We start from the raw sequence: 27,895 nt of genomic DNA on the forward strand, positions 1-27,895 counted from the left end.
TTTTTTTTTTTTAAACAGGAAAAATTGTTTATAAAAATACCCATATGCTTGTGGACTAAGCCAAAGTCACTCGATGCTCTTGACTGAATAACTTTTGTAGCTTTAATAAGGATTAATCTATATTAAATGTATAATTTATGTAGTGAAGACTGGTGTTTATTCAATTTCTGTACATTTACCTGTTAGACCTACCTGAAAATCTTAAAGCACCGTTTACAAGGTTACATGGATCACATTTTTTTTTGGTGCATTTTACCAGGATAGGTTAAAATCTAAACTCTCTCACCTGGGCCAGTAGGAAAAAAACCCTTGGCGTTGAGCCCTTATATATTAAAGGCACGGCTAAATCTGACATTTATCACAATGAGTTGATCTGAAAGATTAAGTTCATTTACATTAAAAGTTTTTTTTTTTTTTTTTTAAGACTATTAAATGTTAAAGTTGATAGCTTTCAATTATACTGTAAAGTTGAATGGCTATAATTAATGGCTAAAATTGAGGGGGAAAATATCATTTTAATAGAGACACCAGTATTAGTACTGGTATCAGTGATACTGGCCTTCATTCATAGTGCTTAGTAAAAAAGATGGCATTAAACAAATATTTAAAATATACCATCTTTATGTTGTTTCTACTTTATTTTGTAGGTTCAAAGTGAAAGTTGTTACAATATAAAAATATTAAACATTTTAATGATAGATGCTATTTAATTTTGCTTACATAAAATGTGATTAAATTTTCAATCAATTGACATCACTTTTTTTTTATACATCTTTCAAAATATCATCTTTTTGTGTTTTGAATACAGAGGTTTGGAATGTTATTTACACACTTAAAGGTGCCATTGAACGTTTTTTTACAAGATGTAATGTAAGTCTAAGGTGTCCCCTGAATGTGTCTGTGAAGTTTCAGCTCAAAATACCCCAAAGATTTTTTTTAATTATTTTTTTTTAACTGCCTATTTTAAGGCATAATTAGAAATGCGCCGATTCAGGCTGCGGCACCTTTAAATTCTTGTGCTCTCCGCCCACGGAGCTCGCGCTTGCCTTGAACAGCATAAACAAAGTTCACACAGCTAAAATGGATCTTTACAAAGTGTTCGTCATGCATGCTGCATGCATACATCGGATTATGTGAGTATTGTATTTATTTGGATGTTTACATTTGATTCTGAATGAGTTTGAGGCTATGCTCTGTGGCTAACGGCTAATGCTACACTGTTGGAGAGATTTATAAAGAATGAAGTTGTGTTTATGAATTATACAGACTGCAAGTGTTTAAAAATGAAAATAGTGACGGCTCTTGTCTCCGTGAATACAGTAAGAAACGATGGTAACTTTAACCACATTTAACAGTACATTAGCAACATGCTAACGAAACATTTAGAAAGACAATTTACAAACTATCACTAAAAATATCATGATATCATGGGTCATGTCAGTTATTATCGCTCCATCTGCCATTTTTTTCCCGCTGTTTTTCTTGCTTGCTTACCTAGTCTGATGATTCAGCAGTGCACAGATCCAGACGTTAATACTGGCTTGTGTAATGCCATGAACATGGGCTGGCATATGCAAATATTGGGGGCGTACACACCGACTGTTACGTAACAGTCGTCAGTGTTATGTTGAGATTCGCCTGTTCTTCGGAGGTCTTTTAAACAAATGTGATTTATACAAGGAGGAAACAATGGAGTTTGAGACTCACTGTATGTCATTTCCATGTACTGAACACTTGTTATTCAACTATGCCTAGATAAATTCAATTTTTAATTCTAGGGCACCTTTAAAGCGAGAAACACAAAATTAGAATGCTCCCATTAGAGTTAAGGAAGCTGACTACACTGCGAGTTACTGTAGATGCGTCGTGTACGATGCATCCTGCTACGTAAGGAGTTTTAACAGTTGATGGTGGCTTCAGCTGAGTGGAGCGTTTTATTGTGTAGAGAATGAATAAAACCATACAGAAGGGTTCAAACACTGTCCCCCTCCTTTCAGCCATGAATTATTAATTTTCGATAAGCCCACTTTAACATCCTTTCTCTCCAGAGAAAGAACGAGTCGAGGAAGGGAAGGTTGCTGCGCTGCGCTCCTCCGCCGTGCTTCTCTTCTTATCTCTCCTCTGCTCGATCATGCTCCCCCTCGCTTTATTTTTCTTTCTATACAGCCTCTCTCATTCTGGCTTCTGTTAGAGAGGCAGAAAATGGTTGTAGATGAGCAGAATGTCTTGAATAATGAGTGATGCTTTCTGTTGAGAGAATGGATGCAGGTAGATTGATGTTTGTGTGCTGTTGAATGCAGAAGATATGTCGTGTTCTTTTTTTTTTTTGTCCTCGTCTTCTCTTTCTGTTGTGTTGTGTGCATTCTCATTAATTTATCATATGTATTATTTTAAAGGGACCAAAATACACAATGAGATTGACTCAACCGTTTTCTTTCTCTCCTGTGAGAATAGTGTGCTGTAGATCGCAGCTAAACATAAATGCGTGAATTTGGGTTGCATGCAAATATGTCCTTTGGCATCTGGGGACTGACTCCACCATACAGTAGAATTACTATCTCAGGTCTTTGATTTCAGTTGGTGGCACATTGGTGGCACCCGATTCATCAATTCGGGTCTATACATTTGCATCCGTTGTGCAGTCCGATACCACAAATGTGTTGAGACATTATCAAAAATAAACTACATTAACCTGATTTATGTTGTGGTGGTAGTCAACCCGTGTATTTCAGCTCAAGAAATCCAGTAGCTGTAATAAGATTAGATATTAACATGCATTTTTCTGAACCTGATCTCTTTTCTGTTGTAGAGAAACTGCTCTGTTGGCTTTGGCAGTGGGATGTCTGAACCTTTTCGCCCAGAGTAATTGGACCGGACCGCAAGTTGAGCTCCACATCTCAGATTTTCTGCCTGAGGCCTTGCTCCAGAACTTTTCACAGGTGTAGTACCATGATGCACCTGTGATCATATGCACAACCAGTTTTGACTAATTATTGTTTGAACACATGGGATGGATGGATGGATGGATGGATGGATATTAAAAAATTCCAAATCACATTTTTTATGTATGTATCTATAGTGGTTTTGATAGTTGAAGTGGATCATTTTCTGTGTGTACATTCTTTGTCTTAAACCTTAGGGGTTAAGCAGTGTTTTGTTAGTATCAGCACATTTTTAATGAGTAAAAAGCTCTACTAAATGCTCATGTGAAATTATGAGACATGTGGGATGTATGTGTGTGAGATGGATGGAATAATGGAAGGAGATGGTGATACTGGGCAGGTCAGTGCTCTGGATAATGAGTGTGTAGAGGGCTGCAGGGTTGCCAGTGAAACCTCTTAGGGCTCCTAATTATACAGAGGTGAAGAGATTCTTCTCCCTAATGCCCCACGGAGGTCTTGAAGATCCCTGGAGAGGCACGTGTGTGTGTGTGTGTAACACTTTCTGCTGTCTCACACCTTTCTAAAGCTGCTGATTTATCAGCCTTGTCCTAGAGAGCTCAAGCCCTCTAAATTAGACTGAGAGTAGCGCACATGAATAGGGTCTGAATATAAAACTAATGAAAGAAATAGAACAAAAATAGGGCCTAAAACTCTTTAAATATTCTATTCATTTTTTTTTTTTTTTTTTTGAAGTAATGAATTTGATTTATATGAAATTTAATAAAATAAGAAACCTACAGAATTGGTAACAGGGTTGCAAAATGAAAATAACTGTCACTTAGTTGAGACTGCCTAATTTTGTAGTTTTTGATAAACATATTTCCTATGAATTAATAAAATGTCTTGTTTTCCATTTAAATGTGTATCAAACCGTAAACCAGCATTTGGTCTCATTTTTATTTTATATAGGCATTTTATACAATAGTTGAGGCGTTTAGAAGAATTTACTGTTAAATTTCATGTTTAATACTTTTAAATAGTAAATTAATAATTTAATGTTTAACAAAATGCCATGGTTGTTAGAGTTTTCATTATTATTGTAAAACCATGATAAATTAATATTAGATGTCCCTAATTGTGAGTTTTAATTTTCTCTAATCTTGTAAAATGTCTCTCTCTGTCTTTCTCTCACACTCTCTCACACACACACACACACACACAGCCTGCGGCCCTGAACACGGCTGTGTTGTCCAGTCTTCAGCTGGATGGAGAGTCTGTCTACAGTCTAGTGTCCAATCCCCTCCTGCTGCTGCTGACCAGAGTCATATTCGTCAACTGCGGCGCCAAACTGGAGACCCTTCAGGTGAGATACACAATAACTTTTAAACCACTGCAGTAGAATTCACCATGGTTGGGAACACAAGATGACACTAATACAGTGCAACAGCAAGACAGTGTAACTTGACCATTTTTTTTTTGCAGGAATCGAATGTTAGTGACAAGGGGTGTGCTGCGGTTTGAGTTCACTTGAACAGTTACTCAATACAGCAGTATGTGTGTTTGTAATAAGGAGCCATCTCTTTTTAATTGTACACTCATTTGTTTGTGGTTATTACTTCATGCTCATTTGTGCATTACTAAGAGAGACGATGAAGAATGAGACTGTTAAAAATAAGAGGTAAATTATGACCGTGGCTTCCTTTTGGTGTGTATGTGTGTCAAGGCCTCACTCATAAATTACACAGCAGTGGATCATTAGGATGGATCTTTGTCTGCATATGTATGTTACTTAGTCCTATACTGATCCATATTTATGTGTAACATGATCCTCCAACTGCAGGCTGAGTATTTGTTTGTATCATAGTTCATAAACTGTCTGGCTCATGCAAACACATACAATAAAAGGTGCAGTGTGTAATTTCTTCAGGTGGAATTGAAAAAAATCCACCCAAATTACTTACATTTACTAGAGATGTTCTGATACCCCTTTTCCATTCCCGATACCGATTCCGATACCTGAGCTCAAGGTATCGGCCGATACCGAGTACTAATCCGATACCTGGGTGCAGGGCTCTGAACCGGTTCAAGGAAACGAACGAAATTTTGACGGAACGTAACCAGAAACGGAAACTGAATCAAATTGAATCGTTTTGAACAGAAACGCTGATTTGAAATGGCCATTAACCGGTTTAAAACGTTATTTTTTCGTTATTTAATATTTTTATTTGGCAGTCAACCAATCACGAATTCAAATAGTAGCCTACAGCCTATGCAAATGTGACGCTGATGCATCCAACGTTTGTGAAATGCCCGCGCTCACGTTCTAAAGTGAGATGCACGCACTGACGCGCTCAGCTCAGCTGTCATGTCGTCATAGGTTAGGTAAGTCACAATGGCAATGCCCTGGCATTAGTTTTTCTGATGATATGTCATCAACCATCAAGCATTAGGCCTACATTTAAGTGCAAATGAATGTCAAGTAATATGCAGCTTGTTGTGTGTTTTGAAACCAGCGAAAATTACAGGATAGTAGAACATGAGTTCACACAACCACACATCACGCACGGTTCGGTGAACGGAGAAAACAGAATAAAACTACAGGCTTACATAACACATATACAATAAAAGGGAATATTTAGGCCGGCTGCGCAAAATATTTCACCATATAATTAGGTCTACAGATTAACAAAACGAAAGTAGTTCATTGTGGCGCACTCCAATGATCTAGGAAAGGAAACGGACATTCTGCTTGTTTTCGTTATTTAAATGTCTTTTGTAAATGTATGAATTATGTCTGGCTTTTAAATTACGACCATAAACCATAAATTACGAAGTAGGCTACAAAGCTTACATAATAAATAGCCTAATAGTTAAGCATTCGTCTCGAAAATGGAAACTGCCGAGTGAGAAAGGTAGGCTTCAGATTCACTTTAAATTAATTCGTTTAGCATCTTATTTAGTTTTATTTCTAATAAATAACCCTGTTTTTCACTTCTTCGCTGCTCTAAACAGTGGTTGCTTATGGCAACACAGCACAACTTCCTGTATTTGCATTCTGAGCAAAGACTATCCGCTTGTTAAGTCGTGACGTAAGGAACGCCGTTTCTGGGTCCAAGCCTCGACTCGTTTCACTTGAGAATGCCATTGACGGCCGTTTATGAGCGCTATTTATTCATTTTAAACCTCAATCATTTTAAAAAGTTAAACATTTTAAATACTTACAGTCTACACAACAGTCTCCGTGCTCACAGCGTCACAGATATTAATATTTTAACGATTTATGAAAGATGAATCATTGTCTGGCCATCTGGAATTTTGGTATGGAGATAAAGGTTATAATTATATATTTTTTGTAGTATTACACCACATCGTGTATGTATATTAGCACCATTTGTTGTTTTCTTGTGGTATGAGATAGAGCGTTAGGACCCGGAAGCGCTGCCGCGTGACGTCAGACTTAACAACCGGATAGACCTTATGTAGCCCCGCCCCTTTTCAGCGTTGCGCTCGTTGTCTTTTGACTTCCGGTTTGTATTTCCGCTTGTTTCTCTGGTAAATAAAAAAGGTCTATAGAATAACACAAGACGTGTCACTCGTATTGTTTTGAATGGGAGAAAGTGTAACGCGGAATAAGTCCCGCCTTCTAAATAAGAGCCAATCGCCGACTGGTAAAGTCATCGCGTCACTGCAACAGCCGTTAGAAGCACCGGTTTCTATAGACCTTATTTACCAGAGAAACAAGCGCGCCGCCATCTTTATAAAATTGTCTTTGAACTTCCGCTTTGCGGTAGCTCTGTACATTTCTATGGCATCGTTGTCAAAGAATAATTAGTTGGTTAAGTGGATTTACTTGTTGTAGAGTTAATGAAAGTTATCATGAGCATTGTTATATTTAAAGCAGATGTCTTAACAAATGTCAATAGACCCGGAGGATTTTAAAACGAGCAGTTCATTCATAAATGTAAGATCGCTGTGGAAATACAAACCGGAAGTCAAAAGACAACGAGCGCAGCGCTGAAAAGGGGTGGGGCTACATAAGGTCTGTAGAAACAGTCAGAAGCGCGCCTCTGAAACATGGCAGAAGAGACGCGCATTTAGGTCTGCGCATGCGCATTAGCTTGATCCAGCCTAAAAAATAATTTTTTTTTGTCATGATTCGAGGTTTGGATAAAACATTTATGAGACAGCTGTTGTCAGATTTCATTGGTGATTTCAAATATGAAATGTAATCGTAAGGTTGGCGAACAGTTTTGGAGAATTTGATGTTTCCCCATTCAAAGAGATAGGGCATGATGCCCAGGATGCCTGAGAGGCGTTTCAAAGATGGCCGCCGAGTGAAATGACTTGTCTTAAAGGGTCTTTGATTCTGAGCCGCAAAGAAGAATTGATTTCCGATTTGCTGTGTTAAGCAAAGATAGCGGGCACAACTAGATATTGTTTAAGAAAATGGTATCGGATCGGTACATGAGTTTAATTACTCGCCGATACCGATGCTAGAATTTTTCTGGTATCGATGGTATTTCCGATACTAGTATGCTGTGTTTACGTCTGGAAGACGTATTATTTAGGTTGTTTGCTCATCTGGAATACATCTATAGGACGTATCCTGTCAGATGTCAAATAGACGTTTTGAAGATGTCTTTAAGATGTTTATGATTTAGAATGTATGTAAAACTGACATCTTAAAGACGTAGCCCCTCCTCAAAATAAGTTCAGTTTATTCTTCCGTTGCCACACATCACATTTACACACACATAAACAAAGAAAACAAAACAAAAAAAACATGAGTAAGAAATAATAAAAAGATAAGGGATAGATGGGGGGATTCCACTGACCATCAATTCAGGTAGCAGCATATTACCCAAGATTACAGGTGATTTAACAGAAATAGCAGTTGGTATGAATGAGTTCTTAAATCTCATCGATCTCCCCCTAATTGCTCTATATATCTACGGCCTGAAGGAAGTACAACAAACTCTTTATATAATGGATGAGATGGACAGTGAATTATCACATTGGCTTTTTTAACAACGCGTTCTTTAAAAATAGCCTGGAGCAATATCTGTTGAGCTCTGATAACCTTGGATGCAGTCTTAATCAACTTAGTCATGCTGTTTCTACCAGACAAGCTAATACAATCAAACCATACAATGACACAGTAAGAAATTACAGATTCAATAAAACTCTGATAAAACAGTGTCATTAACACTTTACATACTTTAAAAGAATTCATTTTCATTAAGAAAGACTAAGTAGGAGAGACAGAAATGGCAGACTTTCCAAAGTCTATAATCATGTCTTTGGTCTTGGCTCTATTTAAATTTAGACCGCACCAAGAAATAAAATCCTCCACCACAGGTCCATGAGATGTCTCCTCATTTGTTAGGAGGCTCACAATGACAGTGTCATCTGCGAACTTCAGTATATACCTAATGTCAAATGTACTACTGTACTTTCTGTTATTAAGTACTCACCCTTATGTCATCCCAAATTAAACAAAATGTTTTTTAATGAAATCTGAGGATTTCTGTAGCACACATAGGCAGCAACGTCATTGCTGCCAATGATGTCTAGAAAGGTATTATAGACATAGTTAAAAAAAAGTCCATGTGACTACAGTGGTTCAACCGTAATGTTATGAAGCAACAAGAATACTTTTTGTGCACAGGAACAAAACTAAAATAACAACTTTATTCATTTTTTTTTCTCTTCCCTGTTAGTCTCCTACACTGTTTACGTAGTGAACACAGTGCAGCGCTTCCGTGTTTACATCAGAACGCCGACTAAGAAACATTAATTGTGCTAATTGTGAAGTTATGTGGCCCACTTCCACAGGAGCAATCCATCGACGATGCCAGTGATTGATTTGTTTATTATTATAGAATCATTAAAGGTGCCCTAGATTCAAAATTTGAATTTACCTTGGCATAGTTGAATAACAAGAGTTCAGTACATGGAAAAGACATACATTGAGTTTCAAACTCCATTGCTTTCTCTTTCTTATGTAAATGTCATTTGTTTAAAAGACTTCCGGAAAACACGCGGATCTCAACATAACACTGACTGTTACGTAACAGTCGGGGTGTACGCCCCAATATTTGCATATGCCAGCCCATGTTCCCAATATTATGAAAGGCATTAGACAAGGGCAGCCAGTAACGTCTGGATCTGCACAGGTGAATCAACAGACTAAGCAAGAACAGCAGCGAAAATGGCAGATGGAGCAATAATAACTGACATGATCCATGATAGCATGATATTTTTAGTGATATTTGTAAATTGTCTATCTAAATGTTTCGTTAGCATGTTGCTAATGTACTGTTAAATGAGGTTAAAGTTACCATCGTTTCTTACTGAATTCACAGAGACAAGAGCCGTCGCTATTTTCATTATTAAACACTTGCAGTCTGTATAATTCATAAACACAACTTCATTCTTTATAAATCTCTCCAACAGTGTAGCATTAGCCATTAGCCACGGAGCACAGCCTCAAACTCATATAGAATCAAATATAAACATCAAAATAAATACTTTACTCACATAATTCGAAGCATGCATACAGCATGCATGACGAACATCTTGTAAAGATCCATTGAAGGTTATATTAGCTGTGTGAACTTTGTAAATGTGCTGTAATATAATCGAGAGCTCGTGTGGCAGGGAGCACGCGAATTAAAGGGGCGGCGCGCTGAAAAAATCAGTGCATAGTTAATGATGCCCCAAAATAGACAGTTAAAAAAATTAATTAAATAAAATCTATGGGGTATTTTGAGCTGAAACTTCACAGACGCATTCAGGGGACACCTTAGACTTATATTACATCTTGTGAAAAAGCGTTCTTGGGCACCTTTAAGTGATTTCTCAGAAAAGGTGAATGTCGTCATCAATATTGATGCTGTAGTTCTTGACCGAAGGGTCTGCGTTTCAGGTTGTCAGTCAGAATAGAATTATTCATTTGTGCACAAACTCATAAAATTTGTGTGTGATTATGTGGCTCTCATTCATTCACACACAGGATAAAATTATGAATCTCACTGTTCTCTCTTTCTCAAAGCAGTAAAGTACAGCTTTAAAATCTTGCAGTTCTTGTAATTGTAAATATTAATCAAAGCTTATTTTCCCAGCAGGGTCTACAGTCTTTTACAGTATTACAACTGTCTGTGATGAAGCCATTACACATGCTGTACTGTCTTTTTTTCTTCTTTTTGTGAATATTTATGTGGTAAGATGGGCGTAACTAATGCATTTATATATTTATTATTTCCCTGTCTCGTGCAACTACATGCACGGGGATAAAAATGTTTCTGCTGCAATTAGTTGAGAGTATGTCAGACGCCCCCCGCATTGCCTCATATTCCAGAGCGTCATTTCATTAGTGCGAAAACACACAAACTCTAATGCTGGTCATTTATAAGGCAGATACACCAGCATGCAGATTTAATGTTTGTGTTGTGTGCAAATATGTAACTAAATGTTTCATTCTGAACATTATAGCTCTCTGTGTTTGTTTGTGCACTCAGTATGAAGCCAGGTTCTCCTGTTTCTTCTTTTTTTAGACATTGCAGATAACACATACTTTACAGTGGGAATCCATTCGTCTTTGACTGTAACTATGAGTGAAAGTGGACCACATTTACTCCCCTATCATAACAAATAAATGTTGCTTGTCTAAAACTGATGGACTAAAATTTTCCTCCTTCCTGAATGAGTAAGTTTAGAGAGACCAAATCTTCGAACAAACCATTTTCAGACTCTTTGAGAAATGAGTTGATGTTCAATGTATATTATGAGAAAATTAAAGCATTTTTTCGACCTTGAATGCATGTAAACCTGTTGTTGGAGACCAAACAAACTTTGGAACCTTTAAAATAGCATAATAGGGGGACTTTAAGCATCTGTTTTCAGCTTTGATGATAATAAATGTTTCTTGAACACCAAATTAGCATATTACAGTAGAATGATTTCTGAAGGATCATGTGACACTGACGACTGGAGTAATGGCTGCTGAAAATTCAGCTTTGCCATCATGGGTGAAAAAAAAAAAAAAAACTTAATGTATTACAATAGAAAATGGTTTTTAAATTGTAATGCTTCACAATATTACTGTTTTGCTGTATATTTTTGATCAAATAAATGCACCCTTGGTGAGCATACAAGACCTCTTTTAAAAACATAATCTAAATAAACTGACCATAAACTTTTGAAAGCTAGTATAAATGTAACTTGTCGTCTTGTCTCTCTCTGTTTGCGTGTGTGTAAATAGCTGCTGCCCTGGTGGACCCTGCGATATGTCACTCTACATCAGCAGATACTAGAGGAGAGATCCCCATTGCTCTTCAACCTGATGCTCAGCTGCATCGAGAAAGGCAAGAAAACACGCACACACCGCTGTGAAGTCCTTTTACCTGTTATGATAACAACTACATGTGGGTTTACTGAAGTAAAGTAGAATTCAGCAAGTAAAAATTCCCATTTCTACCAAAGAGAAGTTGATTTTTAGAGATAATGTAACTTTTAAGACCAAAAATTTAAAACTCAAAGGGGCGTTTTCCCGGACAGAGATTAAGCCTAGTCCTAGAATAAAATGGCCCTTTAAACCAGATTAACAGAAATCTGCTTTCTCTGTCATGGTTTAAAATAGTCCTAGATTTAGTCTAGTCCAGAGTTTAATAAGCTGATTTCCTGGAGGAAGACTAGAGCTACTCCAGGACTGAACTGAGGCTTAAATTAAACCTACCAGGAGTTGTTTTAAAGAAGACGCATGTATTACTTGGATGTGTGTGTAAAATATATATATATATATATATATATATATATATATATATATATATATATATATATATATATATATATATATATATATATATATATATATATATATATATATATATATATATATATATATATATATATATATATAAAACTTTTTTTTTTATTTAAACAATTTATTTTGATTTAACACCATTGTTTCTAGTTCAAATGTGATTGCTTCATGTTAAATTGACTTGAAATGGTTACTAGAACTCACTTGATGTTTTTATTTTGAGATAACATGTTTCAGTCAAGTACCCAATCAAACAGGACTTTCACTTCCCATCATGCTTTGCACCGGGCTGAAGTGAGAGAGTAAATGTTGAAAAAGTGTTATTTTATGCATTTTTTTTTAGAAAGATGAGAATATGGAGAGACTTCTTACTGTTTAATATTCAATTATGTTAAAGTTTTTATGTTAGTGTGTTTTTTTTGAGATTACCGTTGTGGTGAAGTGTTGAGCTTGTGCTTGGGTTGAGGACCTGCTCACAAGAATTGCCTTTTTTATATAATGAATCAACCACTATGATAGTGCTTTGGATTAAACCAGGGTCATCTCTAGACTGCCAACACTGATTATTGCATGTGTAAATAGTTACGTTTAGTTTGTTGCTAAAGGACAAAACAAAAGCGTTAATAATCATAGAATTATTATAATTAATCTGTTTAAAAAGAATTCATTACCAACAGATTTCCAGCCATTTTTTTTTTCCACAGCTGATATATTTTGCTTGCTTTAAAATAAATGTCTTTTTTTTAGTTAAGTTGTTATATTTGAGTCTTTTTTGCTGCCATTGTTTTCCTTGGATTTGCTTCTCAGTTCCATGCAATTTTAAGCTTTTCTTGGTTCATTCCATGTTTTACAGGCAACCTCTCTCATGCTAATTCAGATTAGCACAGTTGGTTTTAAATTAATCTAGTTTTAATTCAGGACTCCATAGTCCAGGTTTTAGTAATCCATACTTAATCTGTGTTTCAGAAAGCCATTTTTTTAAGACACGATTAACTATTCTGGATTAAGGCCTATCCTGGCTTAATTTAAACCTTGTCCGGGAAACCGCCCCAAAAAGAGCTTCAAAATTGATTTTGTAGAAGGCATAAGGTACGGTTTTAAATATCCAAAAATTGTTGGGAAGAACTACAGAGCAATAATAAAAAGAAATATTTAAAACATCTTGGGCTGAAATTGACAAAAACGGTCTGTATACAGTACAGTTGTGGTCAGAATTATTAACAACTGTATATACTGTTGAAGCTGAAGTAATCAGGGATTTTGTTACACCTTTTAATACAAAACTCACCTTGCAAACACTCATGAATTATATATTTATGCCTTTTTTTTTAACTATTAGGTTTAGTAGCTTAGCATGGCAAATCAATCAGCATCATCAAAGTTTTTGTTTACCCTTGTGGCAGCAGTGTTTTTATTTATTAAAGATGTTTCTTCTTTTTGGGACTGATATATCTTAGAATATGATGTTTAGGGTGTGGGCTTTTTTTTTTATTGGAAACAAATCCTTGGGGAAACTGGAATCCGAAGTGTTTAAAAGGATTTCAGATCCCAGTGCTGCTTCAGATTTCTTAACAGCTCAGATCCTGACGTCACTTCAGCTGCTGAAGGCACTTGTCAGCGACGTGAGACGCTCTTTAGTGGAGAGATGACACAGCTGTCAGCTCTTATTAAGTGGGTCATCTTTAGAGAAGCTGAGAAGCTGATGTCAACTAGGGGGCGGCGTGGAGATTCAGGCTGTGTGTGTTTTGGAGTAGTGTGTGTGTGTGTTTATAACTCTGTGGTGACAGTGACGGCGTCAGTATGAGCTGATGATGTCAGCACTTCATGTTTCTGTGTGAAATGGAGACACAGTGACACGCCAAAGGTGGAGTAGCTTTGAGGTTTCACGAAGTTTGTGATCGGGGTGTTTTTGTGGGCAGTGTTGGGTCAGGTTTTGATTTCAGCAGGCTGAACTTTCTCACAATGATGTGAAATGTGAAAGTGAACATGCATTACGGGACCCTCCCAACGGTCCCCATGAAAACCACTTTAAAAAATGATCACAGTAGAGATGTATTGCTTGACCCTATAACCTAAACCTAATACAAAACCCATAAAAGAAACAATTTATTGTGCCAATTTTGGGATATTTCAGTGTGCCATTGAAAATCCTATTAAGTGTGCATTTCCCTTTGGGCTCATTCATTGCTTCTGTTCAGTTGTTGATCGTTTCAGAAGGATTTGGATTTTTAGGTACAGGATTTCACACTCCTCAGGATTATGTCACCTCTAACATAACATAACATGACACCCTTGTGTGAGACGGACCTCATTCAACCCTCTCTAAGATAATCTCTCTATGTGAATGTGCCAAGAGATTAAAATTTTTAATCTAATTACATGATATGGCGATTAATTAATCTAAAAAAATCTAAATCTAAAGAAATAACTCCCAAAAGATATAAGACATGAGGTTGAGTAAATGACTGAATTTTCATTTTTGGGTGAACTATATCTTTAATGTTTTATTTTTTTTTTTTATTACTACTATGGAAATATGAAATTATTTTTTTAGTGAAATCATACTCTAAATAAGAAACTAAAACTGCCAGTAGGTGGTAATTGTCTTAATGATTTGTTCATTCATTCGATTCGTTTGATTCATTCAATTAATTTGATTCATTCAATTTGTTCAACGGGTGATTCATTCAGGATTGAAGTAAATGGTTCTCTTTATGAATGGTCTATTGAATCATTAGGCTTGTTCGATTTGAAGCAGCGCTGCACAGACCGATCAGTGTGTGACATCAAACTAGCCTACCATGATTAGAGAGCAGATGGCTCTGTATGCTTTCCAACAAGCCGAATCGTTCAAAATGTGGATTCAGAAAGGAAATGCCTTTAAAGGAAATTATATTTGTTTATACTTTGTTTATACTTTATATAAACTGTTACGTAACAGTCGGGGTGTACACCCCCAATATTTGCATATGCCAGCCCATGATCAAGGCATTACACAAGGGCAGCCAGTATTAACGTCTGGATGTGCAGAGCTGAATCAACAGACTAGGTAAGCAAGCAAGAACAACAGCGAAAAATGGCAGATGGAGCAATAATAACTGACATGATCCATGATAACATGATATTTTTAGTGATATTTGTAAATTGTCTTTCTAAATGTTTCGTTAGCATGTTGCTAATGTACTGTTAAATGTGGTTAAAGTTACCATCGTTTATTACTGTATTCACGGAGACAAGAGCCGTCGCTATTTTCATTTTTAAACACTTGCAGTCTGTATAATTCATAAACACAACTTCATTCTTTATAAATCTCTCCAACAGTGTAGCATTAGCCGTTAGCCACGGAGCATAGCCTCAAACTCATTCAGAATCAATGTAAACATCAAAACAAACACTGTACTTGTGCGATTAGACATGCTGCATGACGAACACTTTGTAAAGATCCATTTTGAGGGTTATATTAGCTGTTTGAACTTTTTTTATGTTGTTTAAGGCTAGGGCTGCACGATATATCGCATGAGATTGTCACGCGCATTTCGTCAGTAAAGCCGGTTCCCTGATTACCGCTAAATCGCCATCACCTGCTTTCAAATGGGCGGCATTTAATAGACAGAGCCGTAATTCACTGTCAAGCCACGCAATATCGCGTTCATTATCGAAGGCGATTTATCTGCGATATGAACGCGATATTGCGTGGCTTATCAGTGAACTACGGCTCTGTCTATTAAATGCCGCTCCATTTGAAAGCAGGTGATGGCGATTTAGCGGTAATCAGGGAACCGGCTTTACTGACGAAATGCGCGTGACAATCTCATGCAATATATCGTGCAGCCCTATTTAAGGCAAGCGCAAGCTCTTGGGGCGTGGAGCACAAGATTTAAAGGGCCACACACCCTGAATCGGCTCATTTTTAATTATGCCCCAAAATAGGCAGTTAAAAAAAATGAATAAAAAAAAATCTATGGGGTATTTTGAGCTGAAACTTCAGACACATTAATTTTTTTTTTTTTTTTTGTAACAGAAAAAATAATGATTTTAATAGAAATGGAAGCTTTTTAATTAGTGGTCTCAGACTTTTGAACAATTCTCTCTCAAAGAGTTGACTGGCAGTCATTCAGCTGCTCAGATAATGAAAATGTCTCTCTTCAGCTGAGGATAAAAGATTCTGTGACAAATCTTTGACTGATAGGCTGCTCAGTTTCTATTTATGCATTTAAGAATGAAAAATACTATGAATTACAAATGTATCAAACATTTTGATGAAATTTAAAAGGTCTCGGCATCAAACATGAGGCAGCGATTTCCATTTAATACTTTGTGTGAACTGAAGCATTCATTGTAGACGTCCTTGGTTTCTGAGGGAATAAAGGGAGTCAAAGATTGCATTCCTTTAGTGGCAGGATATAGACCCGTTCCTCTGAAGAGTTTTGGATGTTAATGTGGATTCGCCAGGGAATCGTGGACTAAATGATGAGCTCTGCAGCAAAGCAGCATCTTAATTGGGTTCCTGTGCCTTCGGAATGAGTTTCCTGTGCTGCCTTTTAATCAGACACGCATCAGCTATGCCCCAATATAGATAATCAGCGTCGATGTTAAGATGCAATATTTACAAGAGGATACAGCGATAATTCTGTCTTGTTGGAGAGTGGATCTGCTTCAAAAGATTTCAACATCATGCCAGTCTCTAGCGGTACACTAGGCTTTATTTGCAGAATGATGTTATATTTGTGAAGCTCTCAAAGCTGAAATAACACCTCGCTGAGGTGTGTTGTCAGTTTCAGTATTGACTGCCAAAAGCATTCAATGTCCTTCACAGAGAATTGTGGGGAATTTAGGGGATCGCCAGGGATTCGCTTCAGCTGACTCGTTGACTGCTTGGCTTCAGAGGCATTTCGGAGCATTATAACATGCGATTGAATATCAGGGCATCCCAAGTTTAGTAATGGTGTAGGACTAACACTAGTCTGTTTCCATTCTTTATTTTGAAGTATGAGAACCCATATTTTAGTGGAAAATTGAAATCTCATGTCTGCCAAATTGAACCTGGCATATAGACAATACATGTTAGAACCTATGAGGTTTCTATGCAGGCTGATCTCCTTATTTGACTTCGAGTTGTGAGCTTTTTGCATACCAAGATGTTCCTGCATGTATTGATTCGCTACATTTTGTTGCCTGAACACAAGGTTTTAATGTGAATATTTCAAACTGTTCCTCACACAGTTGTCATATGACTTTAGGAGACAATTTAAATGGACAATTTTATTGTATCTTATTGTTTTTGACTAGTTTTGACCATCACAATCATCACAAACCACCTCCTTTTGTGTTCCACAGAAGACAATGGCATTAGGTGAATTATTCAGTCAGTATTACCCCTTTTTTATTAAAGCCATTTTGTCTGATAAATGTTATGGTTTTTGCAACTTCAATTAAAAGTTTTATTTGCCTTTCATTATAAACAAAACAGTAAAAAGTTCACATGCAGTTTTATTTTTTATATTTTTTTTAAATAGAACTTTTTCCCATTTATTTAGCAAAGCTGAAAAAATTGGTAATAGCTTTTTGTAATGATTTGATCCATTATTCAACACTCATGTAGCAAAATACGACAAAACTATTGATTAGCATTCATGAAAATTTGTTTTTCTTTCTAGCCTCGAAGGGGGATTGGAGGGGGAAAAAGAACCTGGGAACGATTTCTTTGTGGAACCCATCAGCTAAAATTCCTGGGCAAATGTAGTTTTGTGTTTTAAAAAGCAACTCGCCAAAGCTGAATGCCTCGAACGCCTGCAGAGTTGTAAAATTAGCATCGACTTACTGCTAGTTGTTCATGGATTACTAACGCTGTGAAGCAGATCGTTTCGAACGGCAGGAACAAACAATATCCAATATTACTTTCACAAATAACAGCAGTCTCACAAACGAGATGAATTCCTCTCCAACTGCTCGGATATAATCTGTAATGTTGTTCTTTGCTCTTGATGAGGGTTCCGAGTCTTTGTCCACACATGATGCTTTCCTACCATTGACTTATGTTTAGACTGCAAACAAAAGTTGGCCAAATCCATGGACCAGTTTTTTTTTTTTTGGTAACACTTTTTTACAGTGCCATAGTTACACATTACTACATGTACTTACTATAGTAATAACAGTAAAATATGCATAATCACATGTAACTTACCCTAAACTTAACCCTAACCCTAACTGTAACTCTATAGTAAGTTCATGTATTTAATTAATAGTACTCGGTGCTTATGAGTAATTACAATGTAACTACGGCACTGTAAAATAAAGTGTAACCTTTTTTTTCATAACAATGTGAACCGCACAAGCTACATGAAATCTGATCTTTTCAATTCTTATTTGGACCACCTCCATATACAGTATAGTTCTAAATCCAATACAGGTCTGATGTTTTGCAGTGCGACCTTAGTCTGAACAGAATGTATGTGACTTTTATTTCAATGTAGATCTTCATTCGTCACAGTTCTGCTCTGACGGGAGTCACTCCATGCTCCATTCATGTATTTTATTTGTAAATGGCCTAAATGAAATGTATTCTTCAAAAGACTTGGATAAAGTTTTTGAAAGTCATTATGACCTTTTTGGATCTTTGTTACCTGGACTTTAACTGGAGCGATTCGTTAAAAAAAAACAACCTTAATTTGTGTTTTGACGATTAATCAAATTGTTATGGGTTTGGAACAACATGGTGAAGAAGTTACTGAATTTAAATTTTGGGGTGAACGATCGACAGGTTCTGCTTAGTCAACTTCAGATTCATATTTGTGGATCATTTTAGGAGAAACCAGCGTAGTACGTTTTGACGTGTGGGAAACTCTGCACTATAGTTATACTAGACAAAAGGTATTTGTGACGAGCAGGGCGGGCGAGAGCCGTGAGGGAATGGTGCCTCGCACCGCTCTCGAATATCTCACGGAGGAGCTCAGGAAGCAAAAAAGGGGAGCGACGACAGTGAAGGACGAGAGAGGACCAGGCCTGGATTTTGTTGTTTTATTATGTTTGTGAGGTCGCCGGTCGTCCGTGAGGGACTGCCGGCATTACTTTCGTTTTGTTCTTTGTTTATTTTATATATTAAAGTTTTGTTTGAACATTCGCCGGTTCCTGCCTCCTTCCCGTATCTACAAACTGTGTTACAGTGTTATAGCTGTTCTGTAACTCCTTTTGTTGATCAAGAAACCTTTACGTTGAGTGTTTTGCCCTTCATGCCTACACACACACGCATACATATATACACACACACATATATATATATATATACATGCCTACACACACACGTTCTTTCAGCCTCCAGGCATCAATTTGCTGCAGGAATGACTACATCTAAACAATCAACACACCTGCCTCTCAAACCCTCTGGACTGTTAAATTCATTGCTCAAACAGCTATACGGGTTTGCTTTGTCCTTAATCTAGCTGGCTGAGCTGCGTGAAAGGGAATATCTGAAATTTCTGGTTTGCAATTGCTTTTTAAGTTTGACCAGCAAGGGCAGCTTATGGACCGGGCCGATGGGATTAGAGCACCAGGACCTCTTGCCACCAGGGGCCTCAAGCATAGAAAACCTGGACATAAAATTGAAATGTTTGTGCTTGAATGCATATGAGTGGTTGTTGCCACATGTGAAATAAACAAGGTGATATGACCCCTCCTCAGCATTACTGCAGATAGTCATGGTATGTTGTTGTCTCTTTTACAATGTATAACATTTATGCAACTTTATATCTTGCAATTGCAAGTTTGTCATATTTGCTATCTACTTTCTCCGTACATCAATCATTGAGGGCATTGCATGAACATAATCCATCCTTGCTGACCAGATGTCATTATGAAGCTTCTAATGGCATGAATTGATACTCCCTTTCTAAAAGATCTGTTGCGGCTGAAAGGCCAAACAAGCTTGAACTGAAACATGGTATTTATATTCCGGCTAGAAAGTGTCTTCTAGATCCAATCTGAGATGGGAATGTGAGTGAACTGATGTAACCTCTGCTGTGGAATCTTCACTGATATCTGAAGACCTTTTTAAAGGGTTAGTTCACCCAAAAATGACATTTCTGTCATTAATTACTCACCGTCATGTCGTTCCAAACCCGTAAGACCTTCGTTCATCTTCGGAACACGCATTAAGATATTTTTGATGAAATCCAAGAGGTCCATGTGACTACAGTGGTTCAACCTTAACGTTATGAAGCGATGAGAATACTTTTTGTGCACAAATCAAAAGAAAAATAACGACTTTATTCAACAATTCCGTCTCCTCCCTGTCATTATCCTACGCTGCAAACTTCAAATTGTTCAAATTTATTGTCTTGTGGAAAAACAGACTGCATCTCCAACATGGTTTAACCAGAGCAAAAAAGAAAAATATGTTCTTTAGAGTTCAGTCTGTGATACTGTTTATCCTAGCAGTCATTATCTACTCATGCACCCACAGGACATTGAGTACTTTTGCATTTCAAAAAGTTAAAATGATCAGAAACAGAAAAGATTTCTCAGAACAATAAGGTCATATTTCACCTCAGAGCCGTGCTCAGGCTTAACCACAAGATGAGATTTCAATAGGGTTTATGTTTCGAGCAAATTTGTCTGAGCAGTGTTTTATTTCACTGACTTTGAAGTCAATGAAGCATTTTATGAGTTGGTAAATAATAAAGGTGAATAATTTTTAATCAGCGTTTACATTCAGTGAGTTACATGGGTGAGTGGATATTGGACCAGGTCTTTCATCATTGTAGTTAGTAAATGTCAAGCCTGCACTAGCATTTCACTGGTCCACTAAAGATTTAAACGCAGGTTTGTAGGTGACCGCTTTCATGCTGGTGTCTGTAGGGAACTGATTTGGGGGTGTGTTTTTTTTGTTGTTTTTTGTTTAATATTCAGTATCAAAGGTTCAGATGCATTCAGTGTGGCTGTCAGTCAACTAAAATTGAGTTGCATGATGTTGATTTGATTTAATTTAGCCATGGGCATCTTTGTTATAGAGTCTGCATATTGGATAAATGTGTTGATTTTAAATATTAAAAGTCTCATGTATTCAGAGCTTCACTGGCAACAAGAGCTTTAATACATTATTTTAATAATACTAGTTAAATTATTAATAATTCTTTATTTAATTGTACTTGTTTAATGTTAAGTACAGTTATGTATTTTGTGAAATTACTGTCACTGTACTTATTAAACAAACCTAATTAAAACATAATTTAATATTTGTTTTTAAATTAATTTATTATACATTATCATTAATAAATAAAATTATGTATTCAGTTGAATTTATTTAACATTATTAAACAAATCTAGTATTCGGAGTGAAACTCCAGCTAGAAATAAAATATATCTCTTATCATATCCGTACCCAGTTAATCATTGCTGTCGCTTTCTAGAAAACCTCAAAAGCTGTAGAATTTTTTATTTTTTTTTCTCTCCCTCTTAGCCTGCAGGCAGAGATGCTTGTTCTTTAATGACAAGCTTTCGTAACATTTGACGCCATTTGAAGATGTGACATAGAAAAGTAGGCTGCATGTATGATTAATTCAAAATTAGGATTTCAGCTATTTTAGTCTGTATACTTGAGGCTCACTGTGATATTTTTATGACTGCCTTTCCCTCTGCTTTCTTTTTTGTTTACATGAGTTAACACTGTTTGTGTCACATCTCGTTGTGAAGGGTAAGAAATGAGCCGTTCTCTTTGTTCTGCTCACACAGTTACGTGCGTGACTTGCCCGTGAATGATTTGGAGCTCTGTTGGTATATGTGAGGAAAGGTGCTGCTTTCTCATGCTAAATGAGCTCTGGTCTGCAATGAGTGGACTTTAAAACACTCAGATCTTCACGCAGATCGTGCTGAAGGTCACAGGAAGTGCTCAAGCTGAGCTTTATGGAGGGTTTAGCTTTCATATTTTCATAGAATGCAGTACTGCTGAAGGTGGATATACAGCTGTGGACTGTGGCCTCAATTACACTACTTTATTCGTTTAGTTAGGTTTCCTTCCTTCATCCTTTTTCTTCTCTTCTGTTCTTCTGTACTCCTTTCTTCCTTTACTTTTCCTCTCTTCTTAATTTCCCCTTTTCTGCTTCCTTTCTTCCTTTGCTTTTCATTCTTCATCTTTTTTCTTTGTTCCTCCTTTCCTCCTTTTTTTTCTTCATTCGTTGCTAATTCTTTCTTTCTTCCATCCTTCTTTCTTTGTAATTTCCTGTTTTCTTCCTTCATTGTCCTTCCTCCTTTCTTCCATCCTTCTTTCTTTGTAATTTACTCCTTCCTTTCTACTTCCTCTTTTCCCTTCCTTCCTTCCTTCCTTCCTTATTCTTTCTTTGTAATTTCCTTCCTTTCTACTTCCTCTTTTTCCCCTTCATTTCTCCTTCCTGTTTTCTTCCTTCATTGTTCTTTCTCCTTCCTTCCTTCCTTCCTTCCTTCCTTCCTTCCTTCCTTCCTTCCTTCCTTCCTTCCTTCCTTCCTTCCTTCCTTCTTTGTAATTTACTCCTTCCTTTCTACTTCCTCTTTTTCCCTTTTTTCTCCTTCCTGTTTTCTTCCTTCATTGTCCATTCTTCTTTCTTTCTTTCTTTCTTTCTTTCTTTCTTTCTTTCTTTCTTTCTTTCTTTCTTTCTTTCTTTCTTTCTTTCTTTCTTTCTTTCTTTCTTTCTTTCTTTCTTTGTAATTTCCTGTTTTCTTCCTTCATTGTCCTTCCTCCTTTCTTCCATCCTTCTTTCTTTGTAATTTACTCCTTCCTTTCTACTTCCTCTTTTCCCTTCCTTCCTTCCTTCCTTCCTTCCTTCCTTCCTTCCTTATTCTTTCTTTGTAATTTCCTTCCTTTCTACTTCCTCTTTTTCCCCTTCATTTCTCCTTCCTGTTTTCTTCCTTCATTGTTCTTTCTCCTTCCTTCCTTCCTTCCTTCCTTCCTTCCTTCCTTCCTTCCTTCCTTCTTCTTCCTTCCTTCCTTCCTTCTTTGTAATTTACTCCTTCCTTTCTACTTCCTCTTTTTCCCTTTGTTTCTCCTTCCTGTTTTCTTCCTTCATTGTTCATTCTTCTTTACCTTTCTTTCTTTCTTTGTTTTTCTTTCTTTCTTTCTTTCTTTCTTTCTTTCTTTCTTTCTTTCTTTCCTTTTCCTTCCTTCCTTCCTTCCTTCCTTCCTTCCTTCCTTCCTTCCTTCCTTCCTTCCTTCCTTCCTTCCTTCCTTCCTTCCTTCCTTCCTTCCTTCCTTCCTTCCTTCCTTCCTTCCTTCCTTCCTTCCTTCCTTCCTTCCTTCCTAATTCTTTCTTTGTAATTTACTCCTTCCTTCCTAATTCTTTCTTTGTAATTTACTCCTTCCTTTCTACTTCCTCTTTTCCCTTTGTTTCTCCTTCCTGTTTTCTTCCTTCATTGTTCGTTCTTCTTTAACCCCTTCCTTCCTTCCTTCCTTCCTTCTTTCTTTCTTTCTTCCATCCTTCTTTCTTTTGTAATTTCCTTCCACTTTTCCCTTCATTTCTCCTTCCTGTTTTCTTCCTTCATTGTTCTTTCTTCTTTTCCCCCTCATTTGTCCCTTCCTTCCTTCATTTATTTTTCCTCTTTTCTTCTTCCTTCATCCTTCCTTCTTTTTTTCCTTCCTCCCCTGAAGCACTTTTCGGGATTCCTATGGGTGTCCAGCTGTGTCCTAGGGACAGTGATTTAATAGAGGCAATTAATAGGCTCATTCACTGTAACTTTGTCTGGGATAATCAGAATTATTTTACGCTTATGAATGTCCAACGCATTATACAATCATTTAACCTTTGGAGATATGAGGTAAAGTAAATGTTGCATGTGTAGATGAATGTGTAAAAGTGTACATTGTGTCTCTCATTAACTGGTCCTTCCTGTTTTTCTATAGTGTGTAAATGTGAGGAGCTGTTCACCGACAACACACACAGGAGCCTGGCCATTCAGTTCCACCTGGAGTGCAGTTATACCTGCCTGACCTACTATGAGTATCGCAGGGCCAAAGAACATCTGCAGATGGCCCGTGATCTGTCAGGACTTGATGTTAACATGACAGGTAGGCAATATAACTTGAAGAAAAATGACTGTTCTGTGCAGGTGATTGAAGGATGGATAAATGGCAACACGTGACAGAAGTAATTGGAAGATGGAATGAATGAATGGAGGGAAAATATGGATTACCTAGCACTGAGAACGAGGAAAGAATTGATGGAATGCATGAAAGATTAAATAATTGTTTGTCTCTCTCAGGCGCCTTAGGGAAGAGAACTCGTTTTCAGGAGAACTTCCTTGCTCAACTCATCTTGGATGTCAAACGGAAGGACAACTCGCCTTTTTCCAATTCTGATAGTCTCTCCCTCACACCAACACCTAAAGAACTCTTACCAAAGGTACATAGTTGTCTAAAATTAACTTAATGTCATGACAGTGGTGGTTAATTGACATAATTTACAGATCATAAATATTTTAATTGAATTGATTTATTTTCTTTATTTTTTTTATTTTTTTTTTATCCCAGTTATGATGGAATTATTTAGCTGTCTTTGCCTAACATGATAATCAGCTCAGGTCATTGTCACCAGAGTGTCATATGAATCATGTGTATATGTAATATGAGTTTTCTTTATTAGACAATTTATGCCATCTGAATCACTTGCGTCATTGTACATGAGTGAGGGTCAGAATATTATTATTAAAATTCAACTTAAACTTATGTAACAGTTTGTACTAAAATTCCACTAAAAATTGGTGACTAACTTCTAATAACTTGCAAAAGTCAATTTCCACTCTCCTTTGGCATTTGTTTTATGCTCATTTGGCCCCTTTGGTACATAAATACCTGTCACAGTCCCTGTGGGGGCAAAAATGGTGCATTACTTTTCCCATCCATCAGGGGGCGACGTTTATTTTACTTCTGACAGCAGACATGACATTGAGCTGCAGTGAAGGTCGTGAAAAAATATATTTTATGCAGATTTCCATCTGTCCCATTCTTTCCCGTCTTCTCTTGCTGTCTCTCTCCTCTCACCCTGAGGCAGTGCTTTACTTTTATTACACATTTTTGGACAGCAGTTTTATCTAGTGTTTGGCTGATCTGTGAAGTGGCATTGCTGTCTGGTATTATCTGCTTTGGCTGCAAATATGACAAATTGGGGACAGACAAAGATTTTAAGGAAAATTCCCGGACCTTATCTCTCTGTCCCCTTAGCTGGCCTCATTTTATGTGTTGTGGCCCTAAAAAGTCCAGTAAATCATTTTTTCCAGGATGGCTTGAGTTTTTGGATTAAATGTGATAAGATCCGTTTTTCTTACAAATTTTGAGCTGATAGCACTCTAGTGGGTTTTTGTCTGTGTGAAGGCTTTTCAGGTAAAGTATACGTACGAGAGCTGTCGGACTTAATTTCATGGGAATCGAATTTGAGCATCAATAAATTCGATTTTAAATGGGCTAAAGCAGAGGAACATGTTAATTTGCATATGCCCCACCCCAGCTAATAAGTATCAATGCTGACTATGATTGATTTCTTGATGCGTGAACTAGCATCATTTGCTCATTTGAGGTAATATTTCAGGAAATAACTCTTCTAAAGCGATTATAAAGGGCTAAATGCTGTGTTTAATGAGACTTTTACAATGTAAAATTCGACAGGAAAATGGGCTTTATAAATGCTGTTCATAATACAATACTAAATGTCATGTTGCCTCTCCTTTTTTGCTCATCTAAAGTGTGATCTGTGTTTGTCATACAGTACCTCTAGCATCTGCTCTGATTTTTCTGCCTGTGTATATGTTTATAGGATCATCAGCTGAGTGATGATACAGTCCTGAACCAGATTAATCTGGCAGAGCCGTCTGAACATGAACTCCCAGACTTCAGCGCTGAGGAACAGGCCCTTATATTGGCCACATGGTGAGTGTCTCAGTCAATTTGAATCTGTCCTGTCTGAAAGGGCACCAGTACCCCAGTTCTCTGGAGTGACAACAATGATCAGTCATGAAACACAATAATAAGTGCGTAGTATCTTTTTGACTTTAAAACATTTTATACCAAAAATAAAATGTGTGTGTGTGTGTGTGTGTGTGTGTGTGTGTGTGTGTGTGTGTGTGTGTGTGTGTGTGTGTGTATGTGTATGTGTATATATATATATATATATATATATATATATATATATATATATATATATATATATATATATATATATATATATATATATATATATATATATATATATATATATATATATATATATATATATATATATATATATATATATATATATATATATAATGGACAATTGCTTGCGGATGCATTTATGGCTGTACTTTGCAGTCCAAGTCACCACACAACAATTTGTATCAATCTTGTTCATGGTGTCTTTCACTTTTGTGTGTCATCAGCGTGCAATACTTAGACGTTCCTCCTTTTAAAGGCCCACTGAAGTGTCTTGGAACGTGCAGCTTTATTCACTGTGTTGACTCAATTTCCAATGTAACGGGAAGACAGGGCAGGATATATCGAAGCTCCTCCCCTTTTTTTCAAAACAGCGTTTTGCCTAGATCACAGCTCGACCAGAGCCGTTGAGCTCGTAAAACACAATTTTCCTCAATCTCTAACCATTTCTCCTCCATATTTCTTTAAAATACAGTATGGTTTGTAGAATTCAAATGTGTCCAAACATTTTGTGGTCTGCGCTGACTCGCGCAGACGGCGGTTCGCATGACGCTAATACGAAAACAAACTTCATTCACGTCAATGGAAAGCATATTTACACTATCTGAATCGTTCCCTATCCTCTATATAGTGCACTATTCACTATATAGAAACTAGTAAATGTGTGAACAAATGGCCGATTTCATGAAAATCCGTGATCCATTTTAGCGGAATTGGGAGACTGTAAGTTTTGAATGTCCTAAATGTGAATTTTGTCATTGTTTTGGAAAACACAAGCTTATTCATAACCTTTAGGCTAACATATTCATACTAAAAGTTAAAAAACAATTTTAATTTCAGGTGGACTTTAAGAGACTGTAGACTGTCCAACACAATGATACATTTTTTTTATAATATTTGTAATATTTTTATTTATTTTTTAAATATTTAGTTCGTTTTGAAGTGTTAATTTGCATTAATTAAGCATGTATTATATTATGCATTTTTACATTTTCTGCTTTTTTTTAGTGTGTAATGTTGCTGTTTGAGCTTGGAAAAAGGGATGCAAAGTTACAAAGCATAAAGTCTGCTCAAAAGGGAGTTATTCTCTATCAGGAGAGCACTGTCTCTGAACTCCCTAAATGCCTCGATTAGTCTTAAGTTTTCTTCCAGAAGCATACACATCACAATTTTCCTCATTTAAATAATTCCCGCTCAACTGATACGCAAAAAAGGGGTTAGGCCTGGTTGAGTTGCATTAATAGTGTTTTGAAACACAATTTTCAAAGCGAAAATATGTTCGAAACAGTTGACCAATCACCTGAACCTAAACAGTGTTACTGACAGACTGGGAAAAGAGGTGCTGCAACAATGTAAAATATGTAAAAAATGTGTTTTTTGAACATTGAAGCATGAAAACCAGTTCTAGTAGACCCCCAAAACAATATCAAAAATTTGATATCTTTTATTTTACTATTTTATTTTATTTTTTTTGAATCACCATTACTTCTGTTTTATTGGATCCACATATGAATTTGTGAGTAGCAAAATTGTCACTGTGAAGGTAAAAGTTTCACTTTTATGGAAGTTAAGTCTTGCAGAGGAAATGCATAAACTGCCACTGTCAAGTTAAATGAATCACTTTTTTTAGAAGTATGCATATGTCTGTTTTTGACACTTTATTATAGACCTTTTTAAGAGTCTACCTTGTGTATGTGATATTGAACATACTTCTGAAAGTCAGGTTGTCAAAGTCCAAGCCAAAACGTTTACGAGTATGACTTCAACAGGTCCTCTGGCTGAAATGTGCTTAAAATCATAGACACAAAAATACAAGGAAAAAATAGTCTTCTCTGCCTCCTAATCCTTGAGATAAGTTTTAGTTGCTGTAGTATTTTAGTTCCTGCAGCTTGACATTTAATCATGTTCAGGATATGTAAATCATTATTAAGGGGTTGTTTTATCTTGGTAACTTTGAAGTGCTGCGTCAGGCCTCTGTTTTGCAATACTGTACTTTTTTTTTTTTTTTTTTTTTTTTTTTTTTTTTTTTTTTTTTTGTGCCCAAGT

The 27,895-nt window shown here is 36.6% G+C and overlaps 1 protein-coding gene across 1 annotated transcript in view; it reads left to right on the forward strand.

The window, feature by feature from the left end:
- ttc27 (tetratricopeptide repeat domain 27) overlaps positions 1-27,895 on the forward strand; it is a 106,808-nt gene that overhangs the window by 8,808 nt on the left and 70,105 nt on the right. Inside the window, exons 3-8 of the mRNA XM_048191153.1 lie at positions 2,810-2,939; positions 4,105-4,245; positions 11,146-11,248; positions 23,570-23,734; positions 23,929-24,068; positions 25,476-25,588. Coding sequence (XP_048047110.1) covers positions 2,810-2,939; positions 4,105-4,245; positions 11,146-11,248; positions 23,570-23,734; positions 23,929-24,068; positions 25,476-25,588 — 792 coding nt within the window. The remainder of the gene's footprint in view (positions 1-2,809; positions 2,940-4,104; positions 4,246-11,145; positions 11,249-23,569; positions 23,735-23,928; positions 24,069-25,475; positions 25,589-27,895) is intronic.

This window comes from Megalobrama amblycephala, linkage group LG5 (assembly GCF_018812025.1).
Source record: "Megalobrama amblycephala isolate DHTTF-2021 linkage group LG5, ASM1881202v1, whole genome shotgun sequence".
NCBI lineage: Eukaryota > Metazoa > Chordata > Actinopteri > Cypriniformes > Xenocyprididae > Megalobrama > Megalobrama amblycephala.